At 35.7% G+C, this 25,408-nt stretch overlaps 1 protein-coding gene across 1 annotated transcript; it reads left to right on the top strand.

The window, feature by feature from the left end:
• Positions 1-1,380: 1,380 nt before the first annotated feature.
• On the top strand, positions 1,381-24,389 carry si:ch211-225b11.1 (uncharacterized protein LOC561694 homolog). Its single transcript, XM_063018295.1, has 13 exons — positions 1,381-1,606; positions 16,137-16,271; positions 17,085-17,292; positions 17,454-17,586; positions 17,986-18,120; positions 18,729-18,832; positions 18,912-19,036; positions 19,911-20,023; positions 20,503-20,643; positions 23,049-23,148; positions 23,274-23,374; positions 23,527-23,697; positions 24,269-24,389. Exons 1-13 carry the CDS (start codon positions 1,381-1,383, stop codon positions 24,362-24,364), a joined length of 1,788 nt encoding a protein of 595 aa, XP_062874365.1. The 3' UTR covers positions 24,365-24,389.
• Positions 24,390-25,408: the final 1,019 nt, after the last annotated feature.

The raw sequence follows: 25,408 nt of genomic DNA, 5'->3' as shown, positions 1-25,408 counted from the left end.
TATACTACATATTACACTCTGTACCATTATATAATGTATACTACATACTGCACTCTGTACCATTATATAATGTATACTACATACTACACTCTAAACCACTACTGTATATAATGTATACTACATATTACACTCTGTACCATTATATAAAGTATACTACATACTGCACTCTGTACCATTATATAAAGTATACTACATACTGCACTCTAAACCACTACTGTATATAATGTATACTACATATTACACTCTGTACCATTATATAAAGTATACTACATACTGCACTCTAAACCACTACTGTATATAATGTATACTACATATTACACTCTGTACCATTATATAAAGTATACTACATACTGCACTCTAAACCACTACTGTATATAATGTATACTACATATTACACTCTGTACCATTATATAATGTATACTACATACTGCACTCTGTACCATTATATAATGTATACTACATACTACACTCTGTACCATTATATAATGTATACTACATACTGCATACTACACTCTGTACCATTATATAATGTATACTACATACTACATACTGAACTCTAAACCACTACTGTGTATAATGTATACTACATATTACACTCTGTACCATTATATAAAGTATACTACATACTGCACTCTAAACCACTACTGTATATAATGTATACTACATATTACACTCTGTACCATTATATAATGTATACTACATACTGCACTCTGTACCATTATATAATGTATACTACATACTACACTCTGTACCATTATATAATGTATACTACATACTGCATACTACACTCTGTACCATTATATAATGTATACTACATACTACATACTGAACTCTAAACCACTACTGTGTATAATGTGTACTACATATTACACTCTGTACCATTATATAAAGTATACTACATACTGCACTCTGAACCATTATATAAAGTATACTACAAAGTATATTAAAGTATACTACAAACTACACTCTGCACCACTAAATAAAGTATACTACATACTACACTCTGAACCATTACATAAAGTATACTACATACTGCACTTTATCGTTATATAATGTATGCTGCAGGTAAGTGCACAGATAGAGACCCCCAGGTGGTGTTCAAGTGCCATTTTGGGCTCAAATGAAAAAGTACCCTTTTTGCTGTTGAGCATTAGACGTCTACATAAATTTATATGTAAACAAAAGTGTTTCTCTGGGAAGTTGAACATTTCCAACTGTAAGCCCTCTCTTCATGTTGCACGTGTGGTGTGTGTTTTAATAGACTGTGGTTGACGAGGAAACACTACAGGGAGGAGCTTCATTTGATCCCACTTTCAAAACTCTATCTTATCATTGCAGCTCAGGCCGCGTTCAGAGGCTGATTTACCTCTTAGTACTAAGATGGAAACGAAGGCCAACTACAAAGCGCCCAACTCATGTTCTGAGTCTCCCAGGGACTTTACAGAGAAGACAATGGAAGCTTTTTATCAATACCCTAATGAGAACACTGTGGAGCCCAGGGAGACCTGGAGTCGTCGGCTTGAGTTCTTGCTGGCATCCATTGGCTACGCTGTGGGACTCGGAAACGTCTGGAGGTTCCCGCACCTGTGTTACAGAAGTGGAGGAGGTTTGTTTTATAACTGTCCTTCTTACTAACAATAAGGATTTAGGAGTCTCACTGAAAACTCATTTTCATAAGGGTGAGAAATGTCTTGCACATGCAGTCTTGCATGCTTAGACTTTCCTAGAAAACAGTACCGTGGTAAAGTTAGTTTTATATTGGACATTCGCCTGACATTCGACTTTCTTTCGGCTCGTTCTCGGCTAATAAACATCCAAAAACTAATTAATTGCACGACCTGATACCTCAGTAAACAAGGAACAAACTACAATTAATTTTGTTTAATTTAGTTTTTCTGTTAATTTTTATTTAACGTTATTTGGTAAATGTGAGGTGCATCCGCGCTGAAATGCTAAGGAAGTGCTAAGGGAGCGTCTATAAAGTTCCGAGGTGTAGTAATTACCCAGTGGCGTGTACCATCTAATACACCTGTATTAAATCCTACAGTATGGTTACAGTAAACAGCGAGAAACGCACATTTTGAGGTTGAAATACTTAACTAGTCTCCTGTACTAGTTAATACAGCCACAATAATAATTAAAAGTCCCCCAGTTTGGGTGCATTACAAAAGTTTTTAAAAAAATTTAAACAAAATCAAGAAACACACATTTAAAAAAGACAAAGGTTGTAGTAGTTAACTAGTCACCTGTACTAGTTACTACAACCACAATATTAATTAAAAGTCCCCCAGTTTGGGTGCATTACAAAAGTTTTTAAAAATTTAAAAAAAAAAAATCAAGAAACACACATTTAAAAAAGACAAAGGTTGTAGTAGTTAACTAGTCACCTGTACTAGTTACTACAACCACAATATTAATTAAAAGTCCCACAGCATAATAGGTAATCAAAAAATATTTTTTTTTAACAAAAATCGAGAAACGCACATCTGTGAAAAGACAAAGGTTGTAGTAGTTAACTAGTCCCCTGTACTAGTTACTACAACCACAATACAAGTTAAAAGCTCCACAGTATAGGTACAGTAATGAATCAAAATATTAAAAAATGAACAAAAATTGAGGAACGCAAATTTTGATATGATGAGGATTGTAGTAGTTAACTAGTCACCTGTACTAGTTACTACAACCACATTAAAAATTATAAGTTTCACAGCATGAGTACAGTAACGAATCAAAAATGTAAAAAAAAAATTACAAAAATAGTGAAACGCAAATTTTGATAAGACAAAGGTTGTAGTAGTTAACTAGTTACCTGTGCTAGTTACTACAACCACAGTACAAATTAAAAGTCTCCCAACATGGGTACAGTAATGAGTCAAAGTTTTATAAAAATTAACAAAAATCGTGAAACGCAAATTTTGATAAGACAAAGGTTGTAGTAGTTAACTAGTTACCTGTGCTAGTTACTAAAACCACAGTACAAATTAAAAGTCTCCCAACATGGGTACAGTAATGAATCAAAGTTTTATAAAAATTAACAAAAATCGTGAAACGCAAATTTTGATAAGACAAAGGTTGTAGTAGTTAACTAGTCACCTGTGCTAGTTACTACAACCACGTTTCAAATTAAAAGTCCCTCAGCAAGGGTACAGTAATGAGTCAAAGTTTTATAAAAATTAACAAAAATCCTGAAACGCAAATTTTGATAAGACAAAAGTTGTAGTAGTTAACTAGTCACCTGTGCTAGTTACTACAACCACGTTTCAAATTAAAAGTCCCCCAGCAAGGGTACAGTAATGAATCAAAGTTTTATAAAAATTAACAAAAATCGTGAAACGCAAATTTTGATAAGACAAAGGTTGTAGTAGTTAACTAGTGACCTGTGCTAGTTACTACAACCACAGTACAAATTAAAAGTCCCCCAGCAAAGGTACAGTAATGAATCAAAGTTTTATAAAAATTAACAAAAATCGTGAAACGCAAATTTTGATAAGACAAAGGTTGTAGTAGTTAACTAGTGACCTGTGCTAGTTACTACAACCACGTTTCAAATTAAAAGTCCCCCAGCAAAGGTACAGTAATGAATCAAAGTTTTATAAAAATTAACAAAAATCGTGAAACGCAAATTTTGATAAGACAAAGGTTGTAGTAGTTAACTAGTGACCTGCACTACTTAATACAACCACAATACAAAATAAAAGTCCCCCAGCATGTGTGCAGTAACTAATCAAAATGTAAAAAAAATTAACAAAAATCAAGAAATGCAATTTTTTGTAACACAATGGTTGTAGTAGTTAACTAGTCACCTGTGCTAGTTACTACAACCACGTTTTAAATTAAAAGTCGCCCAGCAAGGGTACAGTAATGACTCAAAGTTTTATCCAAATTAACAAAAATCGTGAAACGCAAATTTTGATAAGACAAAGGTTGTAGTAGTTAACTAGTCACCTGTGCTAGTTACTACAACCACGTTTCAAATTAAAAGTCCCCCAGCAAAGGTACAGTAATGAATCAAAGTTTTATAAAAATTAACAAAAATCGTGAAACGCAAATTTTGATAAGACAAAGGTTGTAGTAGTTAAATAGTCACCTGTGCTAGTTACTACAACCACGTTTCAAATTAAAAGTCCCCCAGCAAAGGTACAGTAATGAATCAAAGTTTTATAAAAATTAACAAAAATCGTGAAACGCAAATTTGGATAAGAAAAAGGTTGTAGTAGTTAACTAGTAACCTGTTCTAGTTACTACAACCACAGTACAAAATAAAAGTCCCCCAGCATGAGTGCAGTAGGTAATCAAATATTTAAAAAAAATTAACAAAAATCGTGAAACGCTAATTTTTAAAAGACAAAGGTTGTAGTAGTTAACTAGTCACCTGTACTAATTACTACAACCACAGAAAAATTTAAAAGTCCAAAAACATGGTTGCAGTAATGAATCAAATATTTTAAAAAACGAACAAAAATCGTAAAACGCAAATTCTGATAAGACAAAGGTTGTAGTAGTTAACTAGTCACCTGTACTACTTACTACAACCAAAATACAAATTAAAGTTTCCCCAGCATGGGTGCAGTAACTAATCAAAAATTTAAAAAAATTTACAAAAATCAAGAAACGCCATTTTTTATTAAACAAAGGTTGTAGTAGTTAACTAGTCACTTACACTACTTAATACAACCAAAATATAAGTTAAACGTGCCACAGCATGGGTATAATAGGTAATCAAAAAATTAACTAAAATCGAGAAAGGCAAATTTTAAAAAGACAAAGGTTGTAGTAGTTAACTAGTGACCTGTACTAGTTACTACAACCACAATATAAGATAAATGTCTCACAGCATGGGTATAATAAGTAATCAAAAATTTAAAAAAATTAACAAAAATCGAGAAACGCACATTTCGAAAAGACAAAGGTTGTAGTAGTTAACTTGTCACCTGTACTACTTACTACAACCACATTTCAAATTAATAGTCCCACTGCATATGTACAGTGGGTAATCAAAAACTTTAAACAATTAATAAAAATTGACAAATGCAAATTTTGATAAGACGAAGGTTGTAGTAGGTTGTAGTAGTTATTTAAGCCAGCTGTAGCCTAGTGTTTAAAGTACTTGACCAGTGATCAGAGGGTTGCTGGTTTAAGCCCCAAAATTTTGACTTGAGAAACCTCTGTCCTTTTTGTCTCCTGATGTTTGGCCCACATTTCCTGAGACAGGCTGATGTCTTGTAATTTAAGTGGTTTTACAAGAAGGCCATCAGGGAAACTGTGGTAGACAATGTGCTCAGTGTACCTGCCCTGAAGAGAACTGTGCATTTTCCTCACAAACTGTCCTGGATGCAATCCTTTCTTTTTGTTTAGGATGTTATGCTTGATTATACCAAACCATGCCTCAACATGGCAATTCGTCTCTCTTGTTTTTTCAGAGAAAATGTCATCAGTGTTTTCTGTTTTGTCAGTAGATTCCCCAACATAATTCCACTCCAAAGAGGAAATATTGAAAGATAATGTTCAAACAGTTGATGACGCCTGGACAGTAGCATGGATTTTTATCTGATGACTGTTCCTCTTTATTCATCTTTAACTTAACAGAATCAGAAATACGCCTGAAACAAGCAGAGAAAGGTGAAGTTCCCACATGGGTTTTGGAAAATCTCTGCAATCCTTCATCCTGGTCGATTTCAGCTGCTCTGTCATCTGAAATTCTTCAAGGTCACATATTTTGGCTGTAGCAATAAGATCTTCAAGTCTTCTAATGTTTCTGAGAACATCATCATTCTTGTTCTTGTTTAACAGCACAGTACAAAATGATTGAAAAATGTCACATGCATCATCCATACAGCGAGTGTTCTGTAGTCTTGCCAGAATACGTACAAAAGTCTTTCAATCCTTTGTCACTGGTTTGTTTACCAACATCCACCACTTAAAAACTTAATCATGTAAAATAATTAAAAACTTGAAAATCTTGCATTTTCAAGTTCCATTATAATATTAAGCTACACTGTGGATTAAATCCAACTTTATAAATAAAATGCAACTGTATCGTAAGTGTAGTTATACATATTCATAATTATATTGTAATATGTTAATATGCTAAGTTATTATTATATTAAGGTGATATAGACATATCTATCTTCAATAATTATGCTTTACTGTTTTAACGATTTTAAATACTTTAATTTCATTGAGAAATAAAATTATTTTAATCTTGGAATACATTTCAACTTTAAAAATGGCAGCATGTAATGGACATTGCCCAAAATAACACATTTATTTCCAGGTCAATGTTTAATTAAAATTTATTAAGATATTTGTTAATTACTGTTCCATATCACTAAAAGACAGCAAAATATTATTTTATATAATCATATTATTTGGCTTAAGTTGGCTATAATTGCACAAAGTGTTCACAATTAAGGCTAATATGCCAGGAAAATATTTATTACATTTATTACATTGTAATTAACATATTATTACGAAACATTTAGCAGATATGCAAATAATACATAAATAACAAATATTTGTAATAAATAAATATTACAAAATGTCTACTAGAACCTACCTTATCCATTGAGCAAGATGCCAATATCCGGATTTTCATTAATTATATATTGTTGGCTCTGTATCATTTTGTCTGACCACCACTGAGCTATCACAGGGGCAATGGTAGCTCAGTGGTTAAGGTACTGGACTAGTAAACAGAAGGTTGCCGGTTCAAGCCCTGCCACCACCAAGTTGCCACTGTTGGGTCCCTGAGCAAGACCCTTAACCCTCAGTTGCTCATTGTGTTCAGCTCATTGTGTAAGTCGCTTTGGATAAAAGCGTCTGCTAAATGCTGAAAATGTAAATGTTGTCTGCCTAACAGCTACTAATCCTAATGACCTTAAGGTGTAGGGGTGTTTACAATGCCTGAAGTGGTAGCTGAGAGTTGATTGGTTACATCTCGACATGTCAGTCTTCTGTTATATATGGCTTGGTTTACTGTCACCTTTTGGTTTGCTGCTTACTTTGCATTTAATCTTGCTCATATTAAGTGTTTATGCTACTAAGGCAAACAGCATACACAAATTTGTGTGGACTAATTAACTGATTTTAATTCTTCCAAACTTACTTTTCCTTAGCCCAATGCTGTAAATCAGAAACATTAGATCCACTTTCAAATTGGTTAACAACAAGGAGCTTACCAATTATGATGCCCAGGCATGTTGTGATTTAATCTTAAATATGCATTTAGTTTGTGAGTCAGTAGCTTTATTGCAATTGTTTTATGCCTTTAACTCCCAATAATACGTATGCACTATCTGATACATTACATTGTATTAAAGGAAACATTAAATTAAATTGAAATTGAAATTAACATAGACTGGTAAGCTTGTGAAAAGTTTTTTATTAAAGATGATCTAATAGATGTAACAATAATGTTTGAGAGAGCTTCTCCTTTGTATGTTCAGCATACAGATCATACTGCAATACATTAAAAAAAAAGTTGGACACATGTTTAAAACCTTTTGCAATATTGAAAATTGTTGATCATTTGTGAACTAAGAATAGTAATTATTGCAATTTTCAAGTGCAATTGTTAGTTGTAGTAAGTAGTTCACCTTTCGGGTAATTACCAAAACATTAATTATATAAAAATATATTATTACACCTTGATTGAATACTGTACTGTAGTAGGTAGTATAAATGACTAAGTGAGTAATACAACCTTCCTTATAACAAAATGTTCATTTATTAATTTGTATTTTTTTTAAATGTTTGATTCGTTACTGTACCAATGCTGTAAGACTTTTAACTTATATTGTGGTTGTAGTAACTAGAACAGGTGACTAGTTAACTACTACAACCTTACTTTTATAAAAAATGGCGTTTCTTGATTTATGCTAATTAAACATTTTTTTTTATTAGTTACTGCACCCATGCTGGGGGAATTTTAATTTGTATTTTGGTTGTAGTAAGTAGTACAGGTGACTAGTTAACTACTACAACCTTTGTCTTATCAAAATTTGCGTTTCACGATTTTTGTTAATTTTTATAAAACTTTGATTCATTACTGTACCTTTGCTGGGGGACTTTTAATTTGAAACGTGGTTGTAGTAACTAGCACAGGTGACTAGTTAACTACTACAACCTTTGTCTTATCAAAGTTTGCATTTCACGATTTTTGTTAATTTTTATAAAACTTTGATTCATTACTGTACCCTTGCTGAGGGACTTTTAATTTGAAACGTGGTTGTAGTAAGTAGTGCAGGTCACTAGTTAACTACTACAACCTTTGTCTTATCAAAATTTGCGTTTTACGATTTTTGTTAATTTTTATAAAACTTTGACTCATTACTGTACCCTTGCTGGGCGACTTTTAATTTGAAACCTGGTTGTAGTAACTAGCACAGGTAACTAGTTAACTACTACAACCATTGTGTTATCAAAATTTGCGTTTCACGATTTTTGTTAATTTTTATAAAACTTTGATTCATTACTGTACACTTGCTGAGGGACTTTTAATTTGAAACGTGGTTGTAGTAAGTAGTGCAGGTCACTAGTTAACTACTACAACCTTTGTCTTATCAAAATTTGCGTTTTACGATTTTTGTTAATTTTTATAAAACTTTGACTCATTACTGTACCTTTGCTGGGGGACTTTTAATTTGAAACGTGGTTGTAGTAAGTAGTGCAGGTCACTAGTTAACTACTACAACCTTTGTCTTATCAAAATTTGCGTTTTACGATTTTTGTTAATTTTTATAAAACTTTGACTCATTACTGTACCTTTGCTGGGGGACTTTTAATTTGAAACGTGGTTGTAGTAAGTAGTGCAGGTCACTAGTTAACTACTACAATCTTTGTCTTATCAAAATTTGCGTTTTACGATTTTTGTTAATTTTTATAAAACTTTGACTCATTACTGTACCTTTGCTGGGGGACTTTTAATTTGAAACGTGGTTGTAGTAAGTAGTGCAGGTCACTAGTTAACTACTACAACCTTTGTCTTATCAAAATTTGCGTTTTACGATTTTTGTTAATTTTTATAAAACTTTGACTCATTACTGTACCTTTGCTGGGGGACTTTTAATTTGAAACGTGGTTGTAGTAAGTAGTGCAGGTCACTAGTTAACTACTACAACCTTTGTCTTTTCTAAATTTGCGTTTTACGATTTTTGTTAATTTTTTAAAACATTTGATTCATTACTGCACCTATGCTGTAAAACTTTTAATTTGTTCTGTGGTTGTAGTAACTAGCACAGGTGACTAGTTAACTACTACAACCTTTGTCTTATCAAAATTTGTGTTTCACGATTTTTGTTAATTTTTTTTACATTTTTAAATCGTTACTGTACTCATGCTGTGGGACTTATAATTTTTTTATGTGGTTGTAGTAACTAGTACAGGTGACTAGTTAACTACTACAATCCTCATCATATCAAAATTTGCGTTCCTCAATTTTTTTTCATTTTTTAAATATTTTGATTCATTACTTTACCTATACTGTGGAGCTTTTAACTTGTATTGTGGTTGTACTAACTAGTACATGGGACTAGTTAACTACTACAACCTTTGTCTTTTTGAAATGTGTGTTTCTTGATTTTTGTTAATTTTTTAAAAACTTTTGTAATGCACCCAAACTGGGGGACTTTTAATTATTATTGTGGTTTTATTAACTAGTACAGGAGACTAGTTAAGTATTTCAACCTCAAAATTTGCGTTTCTCGCTGTTTACTGTAAGCATACTGTAGGATTTAATACAGGTGTATTAGATGGTACACGCCACTGGGTAATTACTACACCTCGGAACTTTATAGACGCTCCCTTAGCACTTCCTTAGCATTTCAGCGCGGATGCACCTCACATTTACCAAATAACGTTAAATAAAAATTAACAGAAAAACCTTTTTAAACAAAATTAATTGTAGTTTGTTCCTTGTTTACTGAGGTATCAGTTCGTGCAATTTAATTAATTTTTGGATGTTTATTAGCTGAGAACGAGCCGAAAGAAAGTCGAATGTCAGGCGAATGTCCAATATAAAACTAACTTTACCACGGTGAAAAACAGTTAACAATTTGATTCAGTTGAACAGCTAACAATAACAATATAGCTATTGTGTAACTACAGTTCAAGTTCAAAGTTTACATACACTTGTCAGGGGCATGTATTCCATAGCAGTAAAAATTGCAGTATCATGCTGAGATGAATTTTATGTGAATGGATCTTTAAGAACCTGCAAATACAGGTGTGACGAATTGAAAGCTGCTGGAACATGTCCACAGTTCATAAAGCTTTACATTGTCATGAGCATATGGTTTGAATGAACTTGTTCATGATTACATAACAAAAGAGCAGAACCTGGACCTTGTTTTTGCATGACTGTATATGACAATGTAAAATTTACCTAACTGTGTAGTGTCATCCATAATGAACGGCACATCTGTTCTGAGTTGTTCCCAAGTTAAAAAAATCTAACCATATGTACTAATTTTCTCTAATTATGAGGCAACCGTTTGGGTTTTCCACCCAATTTTGGTAAAAGACCACTGTTTATTTTACATCTGAATGGTTTCAGTAAAATTTGGTCTATTTTATGGGTTCTAAAAACTGTATTCAATTAAAATCACTAACAAAATATTAGGAGACCATGTCACAAAACTAAATGACATTACAGACATTATACCTCCATATTAACCATTTCAAATTGATGTGTGTATAGTGTTAACCCAGCATATTTTTAGAAAACCTACAATTATTTCACAAAAAAATAATGTTTTACTTTAATTTATTTTTATTAGTTAACTTTAAATGGTTACAGTCCTTACCTGGACAATCTATTAACATTTTATTTATAGTTATTAACATAAAATAAATAATAGCATTTTTCTACCAGCATGGTGCAGGTGCCAAAATCTTGAACAGTTCATCACTTTTCCACTGCAATATTACAGGTTCTGGGCCAAAAATCGATGCCATTTTGGCCCCATAATCTTGCTGGCTCATTGGTCTGGAACCAACGAACCTGTGACACAAGCAGCCGAAAGGCCGGGGGTCCTAGCATCACCAGTTTGACATTGTTTACCCACCTTTTTGCCATGTACATCTTCAAGCAACAGAACAGCAGCAAAAAAAAAAAAAAAAAAAAAAGGAATAAATCAGTCGTCCGAGAAATAAAACTGCTGCTGTATTGTACAAAAGAGTAAGAGACAAAAATAAGACAGACAATCAATCACAAGTAAAAGCCACATACATTTAATATAGGTTTTTCAGGACAGGTTGGGAGGAAACCAAAGGCCCAGTGTGTGGAGAGTGCTTTGACTAACAAATAAGATTGCTGAAACAAAACTAGAGAGTTTTAAGCGTTAAATGTCTGTTGAATTTATGACAATTAATAAACAAATCATACATACAGTAGCTCAAAATGATCATATTACTGCTCTGAGATTTCTACTTACCACGGGGAGCCAATATCTTTAAATGAAGACAACCTAAAACACTGGTCATTTTTCCCCAGACATGGTTGGCCTATAAAGATTTCTTCAACAGCACATCAGTGACTTATACAGGAGGTCCTGGAACCTAATCAAACGTCCAAGGAACTGCAGGCATTGTTGATTTAATTAATTGTAAAATATTGAGTGACGAGGTGACTGATGAATAGGCATATTGTTTTTCATAAATGAGAAAAAGGGTCTGTCTGAAAACCTAGTAAGCTGCATACTGTGGTGAAAAAAACCCTTAATAAAATACCTCAAAGTAGAGCTGGGCGATTTTCACGATTAATTCGGTTAATTCGCATGAACGTTTTCACCCGATGTTAGAAATGTGACAATCGCGATTGTTTACATACTTTATCTCTTAATTAAAATACCAACATGTCACGAGGCAGAAACTGAGCAGACGCTCGCGGAATATAAATCACAGAAAGTTTAACATCAAAAGGGCAAAAACAGGGTACAAAACCAGCGAAAACTAAAACAGTAAACGGAAGACAACATGGATTATACACGGTAATGGTTAGATTCAGAAATAAGAAGCGTAAACACGATCAGCAAAACGAGACACACAGACAGAGTTCAAATAAGATTCACTGAATCAAACACAGCCGAACTGAATCACAACTCCGGAGCCAATGAGCGCGATCAGGATTGGCTGACCGGGGACATGTGATAGTCACGTGACAGTCCGTGGGAGCGTAGGAATTGTAGTCTACAGGGTGGGCCATTTATATGGATACACCTAAATAAAATGGGAATGGTTGGTGATATTAACTTCCTGTTTGTGGCACATTAGTATATGGGAGGGGGAAAACTTTTCAAGATGGGTGGTGACCATGGCGGCCATTTTGAAGTCGGCCATTTTGCATCCAACTTTAGTTTTTTCAATGGGAAGAGGGTCATGTGACACATCAAACTTATTGAGAATTTCACAAGAAAAACAATGGTGTGCTTGGTTTTAACGTAACTTTATTCTTTCATAAGTTATTTACAAGCTTCACTTTGTTTACAGCCATTGACATGTCGCAGAGGTTAACACGTGAGGAGCGGATAGAAATTGTGTTGATGTCTGGTGAACGCAGTACCCGGGTCATTGCAGCAGATTTCAATGCAAGACACCCTACGAGACCATCCATCTCCCATGCTACAGTTAGCAAACTGCTTGCCAAGTTTCGTGAAACTGGTTCAGTGTTGGATTTGCCAAAATGTGGACGCATGAAAACTGTCACTAATGAAGAAACATCAGTGGCTGTCCTAGCTTCATTCAGCAAGAGCCCACAGCGTAGCACTCGCCGCATGTCACTGGAGAGTGGCATCAGTCGAACATCCCTTCGGCGGATATTAGCTACTCACAAATGGCACCCTTACAAACTCCAGCTGCTGCAGCATCTCGACGAGGATGACCCAGGTCTGACACTAACCCACATTGGATAGATCCCTCCAAGACTGTTGGAACACAAAAATTGATGGTATGGTGTGGTATATGGGGTACAAAGATAGTGGGGCCATTCTTCATCAATGGAAACCTCGAGGCCACTGGATATTTGAAATTGCTACATGATGATGTGTTTCCCTCTTTATGCACTGAAGCTGGCACGTTCCCTGAGTTTTTCCAGCAAGATGGTGCACCACCACATTATGGGTGTCAGGTCCGAGCATTCCTAGATGAACAGTTTCCTGGAAAGTGGATTGGTCGTCGTGGGCCAGTTGAATGGCCCCCAAGGTCTCCCGATCTGACCCCCTCAGACTTTTATCTTTGGGGTCATCTGAAGGCAATTGTCTATGCTGTGAAGATACGAGATGTGCAGCACCTGAAACTACGGATACTAGAAGCCTGTGCTAGCATTTCTTCTGCAGTGTTGCTATCAGTGTGTGAAGAGTGGGAGAAGAGGGTTGCATTGACAATCCAACACAATGGGCAGCACTTTGAACACATTTTATAAGTGGTCAGAAACTTGTAAATAACTCATGAAAGAATAAAGTTACGTTAAAACCAAGCACACCATTGTTTTTCTTGTGAAATTCTCAATAAGTTTGATGTGTCACATGACCCTCTTCCCATTGAAAAAACTAATGTTGGATCCAAAATGGCCGACTTCAAAATGGCCGCCATGGTCACCACCCATCTTGAAAAGTTTTCCCCCTCCCATATACCAGAGCCGTAGATAGAGAGAGTTGCGACACTCCTTGATCTCGCCACTACGCGGTCACGTGGTTCATGTAACCCTCAATAGTTCCAAACAAACCCGGCGCTGTCATGTTCTCAAATGGGACAGGCAGCAGTAAATGAAATATTAAACGGCAAATAATAAACATTTGTACAATTTCTGGGTATTTTCAACTGCGTTTACATTTACTGCATCTGCTTTAATGTCAATTTGGTATATAGAGTGGAGAATTGATGTTTATAATGACTTGTTAATAGGTCGTTCTTATTAACCGCTCTGGCAGAGAACAGAGTGGCGACACTCCCATAGGGAACCGTTGGAAAGGGGGCGGGACATTTTTTCTGTGCAGCTTCCGGGTTGTGGAGCTCTGTATAGTTCCAAACATCCCATAGAGCCCCATTCATTTTTACTACTTATCAAGCATTTTTAGCTTTGTTGCTTTGTTTTAAAAAAATAATGAATTTGATGTCATTAATATACTTAATACTGTTATTGTTTAGCATTTGCTCAGCACTAAATGTTACATGTTTATCTTAATTAATAGGTATAACTGAATTTAGCTTAGTCAGCTAAGCTAAATTATTGACACTAGAGTCTTTTCACCTAAAATTGATTAATTAAAAGTTGATTAATCAAGAGTCTTGTTACAGAAATGATAATAAAACATCAGAGCCATAATAAATCATGCTACTTTTACTTTCATACTTAAATACATTTGAAGGTAAATTTAGTTTAGTACTTTAGTGGAGGTATTTTTACTTTTACTACTACTTTTACTGGAGTAATATTTTACCTTGGATATCTCTACTTCAACTCAGCTACATGGTTTGTGTACCTTGTCCACCACATACATTAGACAAAATGAACTAGTGCATATTAATTATGAATTAATTCATGTATTACATGTAGAAATAAATTATTACTTACTCATGAAATAGATGAATGAATGCTATGTCATGTACCTGCACTATAATGTTAAAGGTGCGGTAGTGTGTTTATGAATCTGTTCATTTAGTGCAGGTAAACCTTATGAATCCAGCCACATGGCTTAGTGTTTAACCAAAATGATTATTATTATGAATCCTCAGGAAAGTGAAGGGAGATTAGTTTATGTAAAAAAACAAAACATAAAAAACTGTTTAAACTACTTAATGATATCGCATTATGTAATGTATGCTAATATAATGTACTGTGTGTTAACAAGAATGACCTATTAAGTCATTATAAACATCAATTCTCCACTTCATATACCAAATTGACATTAAAGCAGATGCAGTAAATGTAAAGGCAGGTGAAAATACCCAGAAATTGTACAAATGTTTATTATTTACTGTTTAATATTTCATTTACTGCTGCCTGTCCCATATGAGAACATGACAGTGCTGGGTTTGTTTGGAACTATCGGAGGGTTACATGAACCACGTGACCGCGTGGCGGCGAGATCAAGGAGTGTCGCAACTCTCTCTATCTACGGCTCTGCGCTCTGCCCTCTGCCATATACTAATGTGCCACAAACAGGAAGTTAATATCACCAACCATTCCCATTTTATTTAGGTGTATCCATATAAATGGCCCACCCTGTATATTGTTAGAAGCAGAACTTGCCCCCTCCATTCACCCCCCAGAGTCACAAGAGGACAAAATCAAAGCTGAGCAGAGTGATTACAAATTTTTTGCAAAATCGCCCAGCCCTACCTCAAATACTGGATTGTCAGTAGAAAAGAGTTTGAATCCTGTCTGCAAAGAAGGATCACACCGACAGTCTCTCACAGAGGCTCTGTGAATGCAATAACAAGTGATAAAATAAACATCTTTTTATAATGTTGTTGGTGACCTTGTAGGACAGTGGAAGATTCCTCAGTTAACATAGAAACTGGTCTAAATCAGCTAGAACTGGGTTTTGGACATTATACATTGCAATTGACGCCCTTCTTATCATGTACACTATGTACCCATCCATGTAACATTTTATTGTAGCAGTATTCTTGGAATATGACTACTGGCAAAAATGCTCCAAGCATATCTACATTGTCTAAGTAGTAATTGATTCTAGTGTAAATTAACATTTTTCTCTCACACTAATAAAACGCCTAATAAAAAAAAAACTTATAATGCAGATTATTTAGACATAATACTAAGCAATAATGGCAACTACTTCACCACAGTTTTCGCTTACTAAGCTAACAGATTTAGCCTCAGGCCATTCAAAAATTCCAGCTAACATCTCCCTCCGTGTACTGAAAATGGTTAAACTGTCACTGACAAGCCCGAATCTGCTAATTAATTACACTTGTGCACCTTTATACCAACCAAAAATCGATAAGAAGTATTTACATTTGACATCTCCACATTCTTCCGCCATATTTGTCATTATATGGCAGACCCAAAGAAAAGAACCCGCATAACTGGAACTGCATAATTTACATTCTGTATTTGCAGTCTGTATTTTACAATGTGAAATAAATTCTTTTTGTATTTCTTTTTTCTCATTCAGGTGCTTTTCTCATCCCGTATGTGATCATGCTCTTCCTTTGTGGTATTCCCTTGCTTTTTATGGAGTATGCAATTGGGCAGTATACTCGCTTAGGACCCATTCAGGCACTGCACAAAATCTGCCCACTTCTTAAAGGTCAGTGCAGAAGTATCGAATTGTCACATAATCCACTGTAGTTATTCGTTTCTTTCACTCCTGTCCTCTCATACTGTTTACTTCTTTAGTTAAAATACAAGAAAATGTCGTTCATTCAAAATTCTAATTTATTAGGCTCCACAGTATGATGTAATGATTTTGTGCCCCATTTTATTTTTATTTTGGATAGTTTCTCAATGTACTACTTTATTCTACAATATCACTGGCTGGTTTGATGGGGGGGGGGGGGGATTGATTTATGAATGAAAAGACAGACAAATAGATCCATAGATAGACAGAGTTCATGATCATGTTCACTTAATAAGGTAGATCCATTGTAAGGCAGCGGTTGTTATAAACCAATGAGCCAAAACATTAGGACCACCTTTGAGACACAGACACTACAAAACATCAAAATGAATCCTGTGGTATGTGGTACCAGGACTTTTCAACTACTATAAGTTGCAAGGTGGATCATCTTAGATATCCTGGTACCATCTCTTCTGCAGGTATGTGTTCGACTGTCCACATGATCTTGGAGGAAACAAGATTGGAGATAACAGAACTTAGATTAAATTGTTCTCTCTAATGTCCCAGCATATCGCCCCATTTGTGTTTTTTTCATGGTGTTATGCCATAGTATTGTTTATAGCAAAAAAGCTATATGTCATGTTGCTTGCACCTCAATTTTTTTGGGGCCAAGCCCCTCAAATCACTACACCCACCCCTGAATCAGTTCAATCAGCAGGACTTCTGGAAGAAGGTACAGGGATGCAGGGCTACTGCCTCCTTTCTAATTATTTCTGTACACAGGTGTGGGACTGGCTACAGTGGTCATTTCATTTGTTCTTGCAACCTACTATAATGTTCTGATGGCCTGGGCTCTCTACTACCTCTTCAACTCGTTCACCTCTCCATTTCCCTGGCAGTCTTGCAACAACACCTGGAACACCCCAAACTGTTCCACTGGCTTTGCTGGCAATGCCACTAACATGAAGTCTTCCAGTCAGCAGTTTTTTGAGTGAGTACAAACCCATTTCTGGAAAAGATAAGATCTTTTTAAAAATAAAATAAAAACAAGATTTGCTACATTTCTCATTTCATAACTGTCAAAAGTACAAAGAAAAGATTTTCTAGAAATAATTTCTCTGGAAATAATTTATATTTATTTATATATTTCAGCCATAGGCTTCTAGAGATTACAGAAGGCATTGAGAAAGCTGGAGGAATTCGCTGGGAGTTGTTTGGCCTTCTCACACTTGCATGGATCATTGTCTTCTTCTGCATCTTTAAAGGAGTAAAATCCACTGGAAAGGTACAGAGCACCTTTTAAAGTTTGCCTAGACTTAGATGGTGGTGAGGTATCATCAATCATAGGCACATGCAACATCCAGTTAAGAAGAAGAGTTCATTTAATAGAAGGTTTATCAGTGACGATAACAATACATTGCATTTTTCATTAACTGAAAAGTGTTTACATACTGTATAAAATGTATAAACATACATTATTTTTAATTGGTACTTGTAAATCATTGTCTGCTTTTATTTACTTTTTTGACTGTTTCAATGTTTTGTGAATTTTATAAGCATGAAAATGTTGGCAGTTGCTTTGATATGTTTTATATAATGAAATAACATTTACATTTAGCCGTCATTTAGGCTTAAGGTTTTGTCTGATATTAAAGTTCTTATTTACTGTCAATTCTCTCTGTAGGTCGTGTATTTCACTGCCACGTTCCCTTATATTATACTGTTTGCACTGCTAATCAATAATGTTCAGCTGCCTGGAGCAAAAGATGGCATCCTCTACTTTCTTATGCCCAACTGGAATAAACTCCTTGAAGTGCAGGTGAGGATCAGACTCTCAAATTAGCCATTAGTCTTGCCATTTTTTATTTAAATTTAATACAATAAAAAACATTAATAGTTGGGATCAAGTAGACTCTTGAATGTCACTTTGGACTCTCCACTGTCTAGCATGAAACAAAAGTGGACCTGAAGTTTATCCATATTAACAGAAGTTCTTTATATTAGTGGTTCTGAACCTGTTGGACCTAAAACTATTTTTCAAAAAACCCACGCCCCAAAGAACCACTAAACAGTCGTCTTGTGAAACACAAATGTGCCTTGAGCCTTAGCACTGTGTTCTTGATTCCTTCTACATAATAATATAGTTAAATCTCTAAACTTCATTAAATCTTGCAGCATCTGGTTAAACATGTGCTAACACTAGCACCAATCTCTTTGTTAAAATTCAAATCAGATGTTGCCTTGGTGGCTGATGTATAATCCTTATTCAAAAGATGTGTCTGACTTATTAGTCAGCACATTTCCTCTCAGCCATGACAGTCCTGATTTTTTCATTTGGTGTATGGCAGTTTGAGAACCACTGATTTGGATTATATGAAACATAAATGTGAGAACATTATATATAATTAAATTTTTTTTTACTTTGAGGTTTGGGTGAATGCAGCAGCCCAGATTTTTAACTCCATTGGAATTGCTTTTGGCTCCATGATTTCTATGGCCAGCTACAACAAATACAACAACAATATCCTTAAGTAAGAAATCTTACTAGAGTATTGCCTTGGTTTTAATTTGAGGAAGAGGATGATGTTTGACCACTTTTTTTTTTTACAGAGACACATTTGTTGTTTCTTTGGCCAACTCGGCTACCAGTATCCTGGCTGGGTTTGTGATCTTCTCTGGCATCGGTTACATGGCACACATTCATAACCTGCCTGTAGATGACATAGCTACTGATGGTATGTCCTACTGGTAAAGTCCTGCTTTTGATGTATTTTGCAAATACACACTGATTAGCCAAAACATTAGGACCACCAGCCTTATATGCTTTAAAAACAGCTCTGACCCTCTGAGACTTCACATGACATCTGTAGAAGTCCTGTGGTATCTTGTATAACATTACTACCAGGTTCTGGTAGTCAGACTGTCCTACAGTTCAGCCTGGTGCCATCTCTTAAACAATGCACATGTGACCAGTTGTCTACATGGTCATAAATCTAACAGGATTTATTGGACCAGTCGACTTTCTTTTATTCCTTTAATTTCCAGTTCCAATGCCTGTGAGCTCGTTGAAGGTGTTGTCGATGGTGGACAGGTGTTTGCACCATGTGTTGTGTTTCACCTCTTCATTTGTATTAGAATTATCCAATTTGAGCCACAGGAACCCGTTCTACTGGTCTGTACCAGATGCCATTGTGTCCCTTAGTATGTATTAATTTTGGCTGCCCAACAACTGGTCTTTGGTGGTTGGTGGTTTGGTGGTTGCTCAGGTCTTTATTTCTGATTATAGCAACTGCATTTAACACTTGAACAACCATTACCCAAACATTTACTGTATATCCCTGACCATCACACGCACAACTGTTATGAAATAGATAACAATGCACATTTATAGAGGTTTTTTTTTATATTGTGGAATTGTGGAAGAGGCAGTGAAAGCTAGTAACAAGTCCCAAAAACCAGTACATTACATTAAATACTGCTAACATTTGAGTAGCATGGAAAAAAAGTCACCATGTTTTGTTGCAAACACTAGTGGGTTGTATTATGTAACTGTCAAGCTTACGTTATGTGTGCTAAATTACATGTATTCATGTGTGTGTGTATGTGCAGGTCCAGGTTTGGTGTTTGTGGTGTACCCAGAAGCATTCTCAACCATGCCTGTATCACAACTATGGGCTCCTGTATTCTTCTTTATGCTGCTCTGCCTTGGACTGGACAGTGAGGTAGACCAGATGCCCTACAACACAGCACAACAACACAACACACACCCTCATGACTAAGTATAGGTTAATGCTAATGCACAGCTTTAGTTACATGAATACAAGTTGCTCTCATTCATTAGTTTCCCATGATCTTGTATGTTCATATTTTAAATGTTTATTTTAAAAAACAAAATGTACACTCCTACACTTGACGTTATGTCTGTTAATGTAGTTTATAAAGTTTAAAAGACCTCACTTTAACCTGAGCAGCGAGCACAACAATTCTCATCAACTTTGGATTAATATAATTAAGACACACATTACATTTTTACCTTACTCTTAACTTTCGGTGTTTATCTCAAATCAACTACATTTATGTAAGTAAAATTAGGAAATATGGCAAAGCAGAGTAAAGATTATATAGATTTTTTTAAATCCTGTATATGTGATAGATTCTGGCTTGTATGTAAAAATGTATGTGACTGTGCACTTTTATGCAGTTTGCGATGGTCGAGGTGGCGGTGACATGCATCATGGATGGTTTTGGGCCGAAGGTTTTGCGTTGGTTTAAGAGGAAGGAACTGGTCGTGCTGGCTGTGTGTTCTGTAGGATTTCTGTTTGGAATCCCACACATCACCAGGGTAAACCAGAACTGAATGATTACTTAAACATTTACATACGCCTACACTGTTCCTACAAAATGTACACAAATTTCCACTTTGCTAATTAGCCAATTTAGTTTTGCCTATTAAAACATAGACATGATTGATCTTTAAATGATCATAAACCTTTACACTAAAGTCAAAAAGTCACCCAAAAGTTTCCCTCAAAAAAACATTTAATGTAGTGAAAGCCCATACATAAAAAGTCAAGTCAACTTTATTTATATAGCGCTTTTTACAATAGACATTGTCTCAAAGCAACTTTACAAAATCCAGGACCAACAGATACAAAAACCCCTGTTGAGCAAGCCGAGGGCGACTGTGGCAAGGAAAAACTCCCTGAAAATTACAGGAAGAAACCTTGAGAGGAACCAGACTCAGCAGGGCCCATCCTTCATGGGTGGCCTGGAGGATACTTTAAATAAATACACGATTTACACAAATCATACAAACACAGAATTAAATGATCTAAAAGTCATAACTGGTAATAAATAGATAAATAAACAATTAAATAATAATAGAGTTGTTATCCGCTCTAGTCTTCAATAAAGTCTGTAGTGATTTCTTGTCGTTGCAATTACTCCAGACCCGTCACATCTGACAGGAGAAGCATCGTTGTCCCGGCAGTCTCGACTTCAATCCTTAACCTCGGCGGGTAAACAGGTTTCCATCAGAATGCCCTCGGGGTAAAACAACAGAGAATGTAGTTAATAATGCACAATGCTAGTTGACAAACAGTTTTACAGAGAGTTTTAGACTCCGGCAGCCCTAATTATTACAGCATAACTAAAAGGGAGAGCGAGCAGGTAACAAGGTCATGAAGGCTTTCACAGGACATCAGCGCCCACCTCCCCACCGTCACCAAACCTGAGTGATCGGACAAGAGAGGCAGAACGACAGCAACCCAACATCCCTGATCACCACAAGTTTCTATGACCAAGAACCCCCAAGCTCTGCGCCTTTGTCTATACTAATCAAAAGCCTGAGAAAATAAATATGTTTTCAGTCTAGACTTAAACATTGAGACTGTGTCCGAATCCCGAATAGAGGCAGGAAGATTATTCCAAAGTTGTGGAGCTTTGTAAGAAAACGCTCTTCCACCAGCCGTGGTCTTTTTAATTTTAGGAACTATAAGTAACCCTGCATCTTGTGAACGAAGTGGACGCGCTGGGCTGTAGTGATTAATAAGTTCACTCAGATACTGTGGAGCCAGACCATGTAGCGCTTTATAAGTTAGTAAAAGTATTTTGTAATCAATGCGAAATTTAACTGGCAGCCAGTGTAGAGATGATAGAACAGGAGTAATATGGTCAAATTTTTTAGTTCTAGTTAGCACTCGAGCTGCTGCATTTTGAACTAACTGGAGTTTGTTTAAGGATCTACCAGAGCATCCAGTTAGAAGAGCATTACAATAATCTAACCGAGAAGTTATAAACGCATGGATCAGTTTTTCGGCGTCATTAACAGATAGTATATTTCTTATTTTAGAAATGTTACGCAAATGATAGAAAGCAACTCTAGTAATATTATTAACGTGTGTATCAAATGAGAGATCTGAATCTATTGTGACACCTAAGTTTTTTACATCTGGGCTGGGAGTAACAGAGAACGTGTTTAAGTTTAGCACCAGGTTAGACAACTTGTCTCTTGCAGCTTTAGAGCCAACAAGTAAAACCTCTGTTTTATCTGAATTAAGTAAAAGAAAATTACACGACATCCAGTTTTTTATGTCGTTTACACAATCTTCTATCTTTTCAGCAAAAACATTTTCAGCAAATTTTCAGCAAAATGCTAGTGGCTTAATCGGCTAGACTGAGTCAGTGATGGACTGGCACTCATTTATCCACATCATTTAAAACAACCACATGAACATTTGGCACAAATAAATTTATACAAAAGATTTTAAAGAGACTGTCGCCCCACAGCAAGAAGGTTCTGGGTTCGATCCCCAGGTGGGGCGGTCCGGGTCCTTTCTGTGCGGAGTTTGCATGTTCTCCCCGTGTCTGCGTGGGTTTCCTCCGGGAGCTCCGGTTTCCTCCCACAGTCCAAAAACATGCAGTCAGGTTAATTGGAGACACTGAATTGCCCTATAGGTGAATGGGTGTGTGTATGTGTGTCTGCCCTGCGATGGACTGGCGCCCTGTCCAGGGTGTTACTGTGTGCCTTGCGCCCACTGAAAAGCTGGGATAGGCTCCAGCACCCCCCCCGGGACCCTAATTGGATAAGCGGTTAAGAAAGTGAGTGAGTGATTTTAAAGAGACATTCCTTTTTCCTATTTATTGCTTTAGTAAATCACATTTCTAAGATTTTTGCAAATGTAGTAAGTTCTATATAAATAATTAATAACCTGTGTGTGATTAAATAATATCTGTATCTGTGTGTAGGGTGGTATCTATGTGTTCCAGCTGATGGATCACTACACTGCAGTTGTGTCTCTCATGTTTCTGGCCTTCTTTGAGGTTCTAGCAGTCACACTGATCTTTGGTAAAATATTCATCTTTCCTTTAGACACTACACATTCAAGAGTAGTTTGCAAAATGTGAAATATTTCTAATGATCATTTTCTTACTCATTTTGTCCCCTGTGTGCTCATACAAACACACAAACAGGAGTTAAGAAGATCTGTTTGATGGTGGAGAGCATGACAGGAAAAAGGCCGAACCTGTACTTCCGTGTATGCTGGCAGTTCATCTCTCCTATGCTGGTGTTGGTTAGAGAAGCTTTTGTTTACACTTATTTATAAGTACTTTTTGCTTTTTACAAATTGCAGCTTGACTTGGAACGTCCAGGGATACAAAACAGCTTGGTACGCCTGCAATACAAAACACTACCATAAATCTGTCCTTCTGACTTTACCTACAGGGAATTCTAATCTCCAGCATCATACAGTACACTCCTGCACGCTATGGTAAATCTTACTCATACCCTCTGTGGGCCGAAGTGTTGGGCTGGTTCATTTCCCTCATCTCTATAATCTGGATCCCACTTGGGGCAATTCATGAAATCTGGAGAAATAAAGGATCTTTCCTTCAGGTATACACATTGTAATATATTGTATCAGTGTTCAACACTATTTGTCTGATATTAAAAACAGACTTTGTGTAATCCACACCCTGTAGGTTATGCTTTATTATATGAAGATTTTGCACTACAGCACTGTTATCATTTCAAATATTGCAAATATAAAGCTTTTGAATGAACTGATCTGAGAAAGGTTTGTGTTCATATAAACAGTCCTTCTGTAGTTTTTGTACATATTTATTTACACTAAAGTGTAACCAACTTTTTACTGGGTTTAGATTCTGCAGCTGCTTAATGTTAAAATATTGACTATGGTGACAAGCATGGCAGATCCAACAGAGGGTACAAGGGGTGCAATTTAACCTAGGCCAAAACCTAGGCACTTAGGTGGCGCAGCAGTAAAAAAAAAAGCAAGCCCACTACTGCTGAATTCCGGGGTTTAAGTCTTAGCAGTGCTATGGGCAGGTCAGGCATCTAAATGGGGGAAGGGGGGTTATTATAAAAACCAGAAAACATGTTAACTTCATCATTTTAAAGTTTCTCTCTGCTTATCTTATTTTGTTTTTCTTTTAACCTTTAACAGAGGCTGAAAGTGGCACTTACACCCACGCTGCAGCTGGAGCCTGAATACACAACCAAGAACCAACAGTCTTTAACACTGTTTAACACTTCTTTGTGATGTCCACACTGCATCTTTTTTTTTTATGGATCTATAAATTCTAATTTAAAAATAATAATTTTTATCCCGTACAGCAAAGTCAACCCGGCATAATATTGACTTTTGTAAGGGTTATAATATGTGTGACATTATTAACAATATGTGGTACATGAACAGACGACAGGTAGTCAACAATATGAGTGCAGTGAGGAAATGAATGTACAGCATCTACTTATATAGATATATACACACCATATGTATTCTCACCAATTTTATATTTTGATGTCTAGCATTAGGATTTTGACCAGCTGCACCTACAAACAATGTGCATTGTGTCAAATTGAAAAAAGTGACAAAAAGTGTTGTAATAATTGTGATTGTAAGTACAATGTTAATCATATGTAACAAATTGCTCTTCTACCTAACAACTCTTATTATAGAAAAGCACAGAAGGATAAAGAAGAGCATCTCAAAAGCAACAAACGCACTTTAAGCTCAGTTCAGTTCATCGTTAAAAAGTGATGAAAATATGTAACTACCACTAGATTGTGTATGCTAAAAGTGCACTTGTTAGACTGGTTGGCTGTCTGCCTGTCACTCAGAGGTTGGTGTCTGAGACTGATGATAGATGATAATGTTTAATATTTAATTAGTTGATGCCAAAGGAATCTTTATGGAAAAATATATTGTTGCAATTAACACTTTTTTTTGCTTGAATTGTTCAATTCACGTACGTCACTCAGTTGTGTTATCCTCACTGCAAAATATGGTGATCATGTTATTAAGGTACTCAATTAAAACTATGCTCCCCTGAAAGCTTATACAGGTAATGATGCACAAACTCATAGATGCAAACTGTTAAAGCAACATTGCTGGAATTTAAATAAAGAAAACTAAGTTAAGGTAACCTCATCAAGACCTTAAAACTGCTGCAAACCGCTGCTCTCCAACTTACTTGACTTTTGTGAGGAGAAATGGGCCTGATCACATTGTGCACTGCACATTGTGAGTATTGAAAGTGAAGTAGTACCAAGTACTAAAAAAGGATAAATATTTATGATTTGT

The sequence above is a fragment of the Trichomycterus rosablanca genome, chromosome 21 (genome assembly GCF_030014385.1).
Source record: "Trichomycterus rosablanca isolate fTriRos1 chromosome 21, fTriRos1.hap1, whole genome shotgun sequence".
Lineage (NCBI taxonomy): Eukaryota > Metazoa > Chordata > Actinopteri > Siluriformes > Trichomycteridae > Trichomycterus > Trichomycterus rosablanca.
This window is presented reverse-complemented; position numbering and strand designations above follow the sequence as displayed.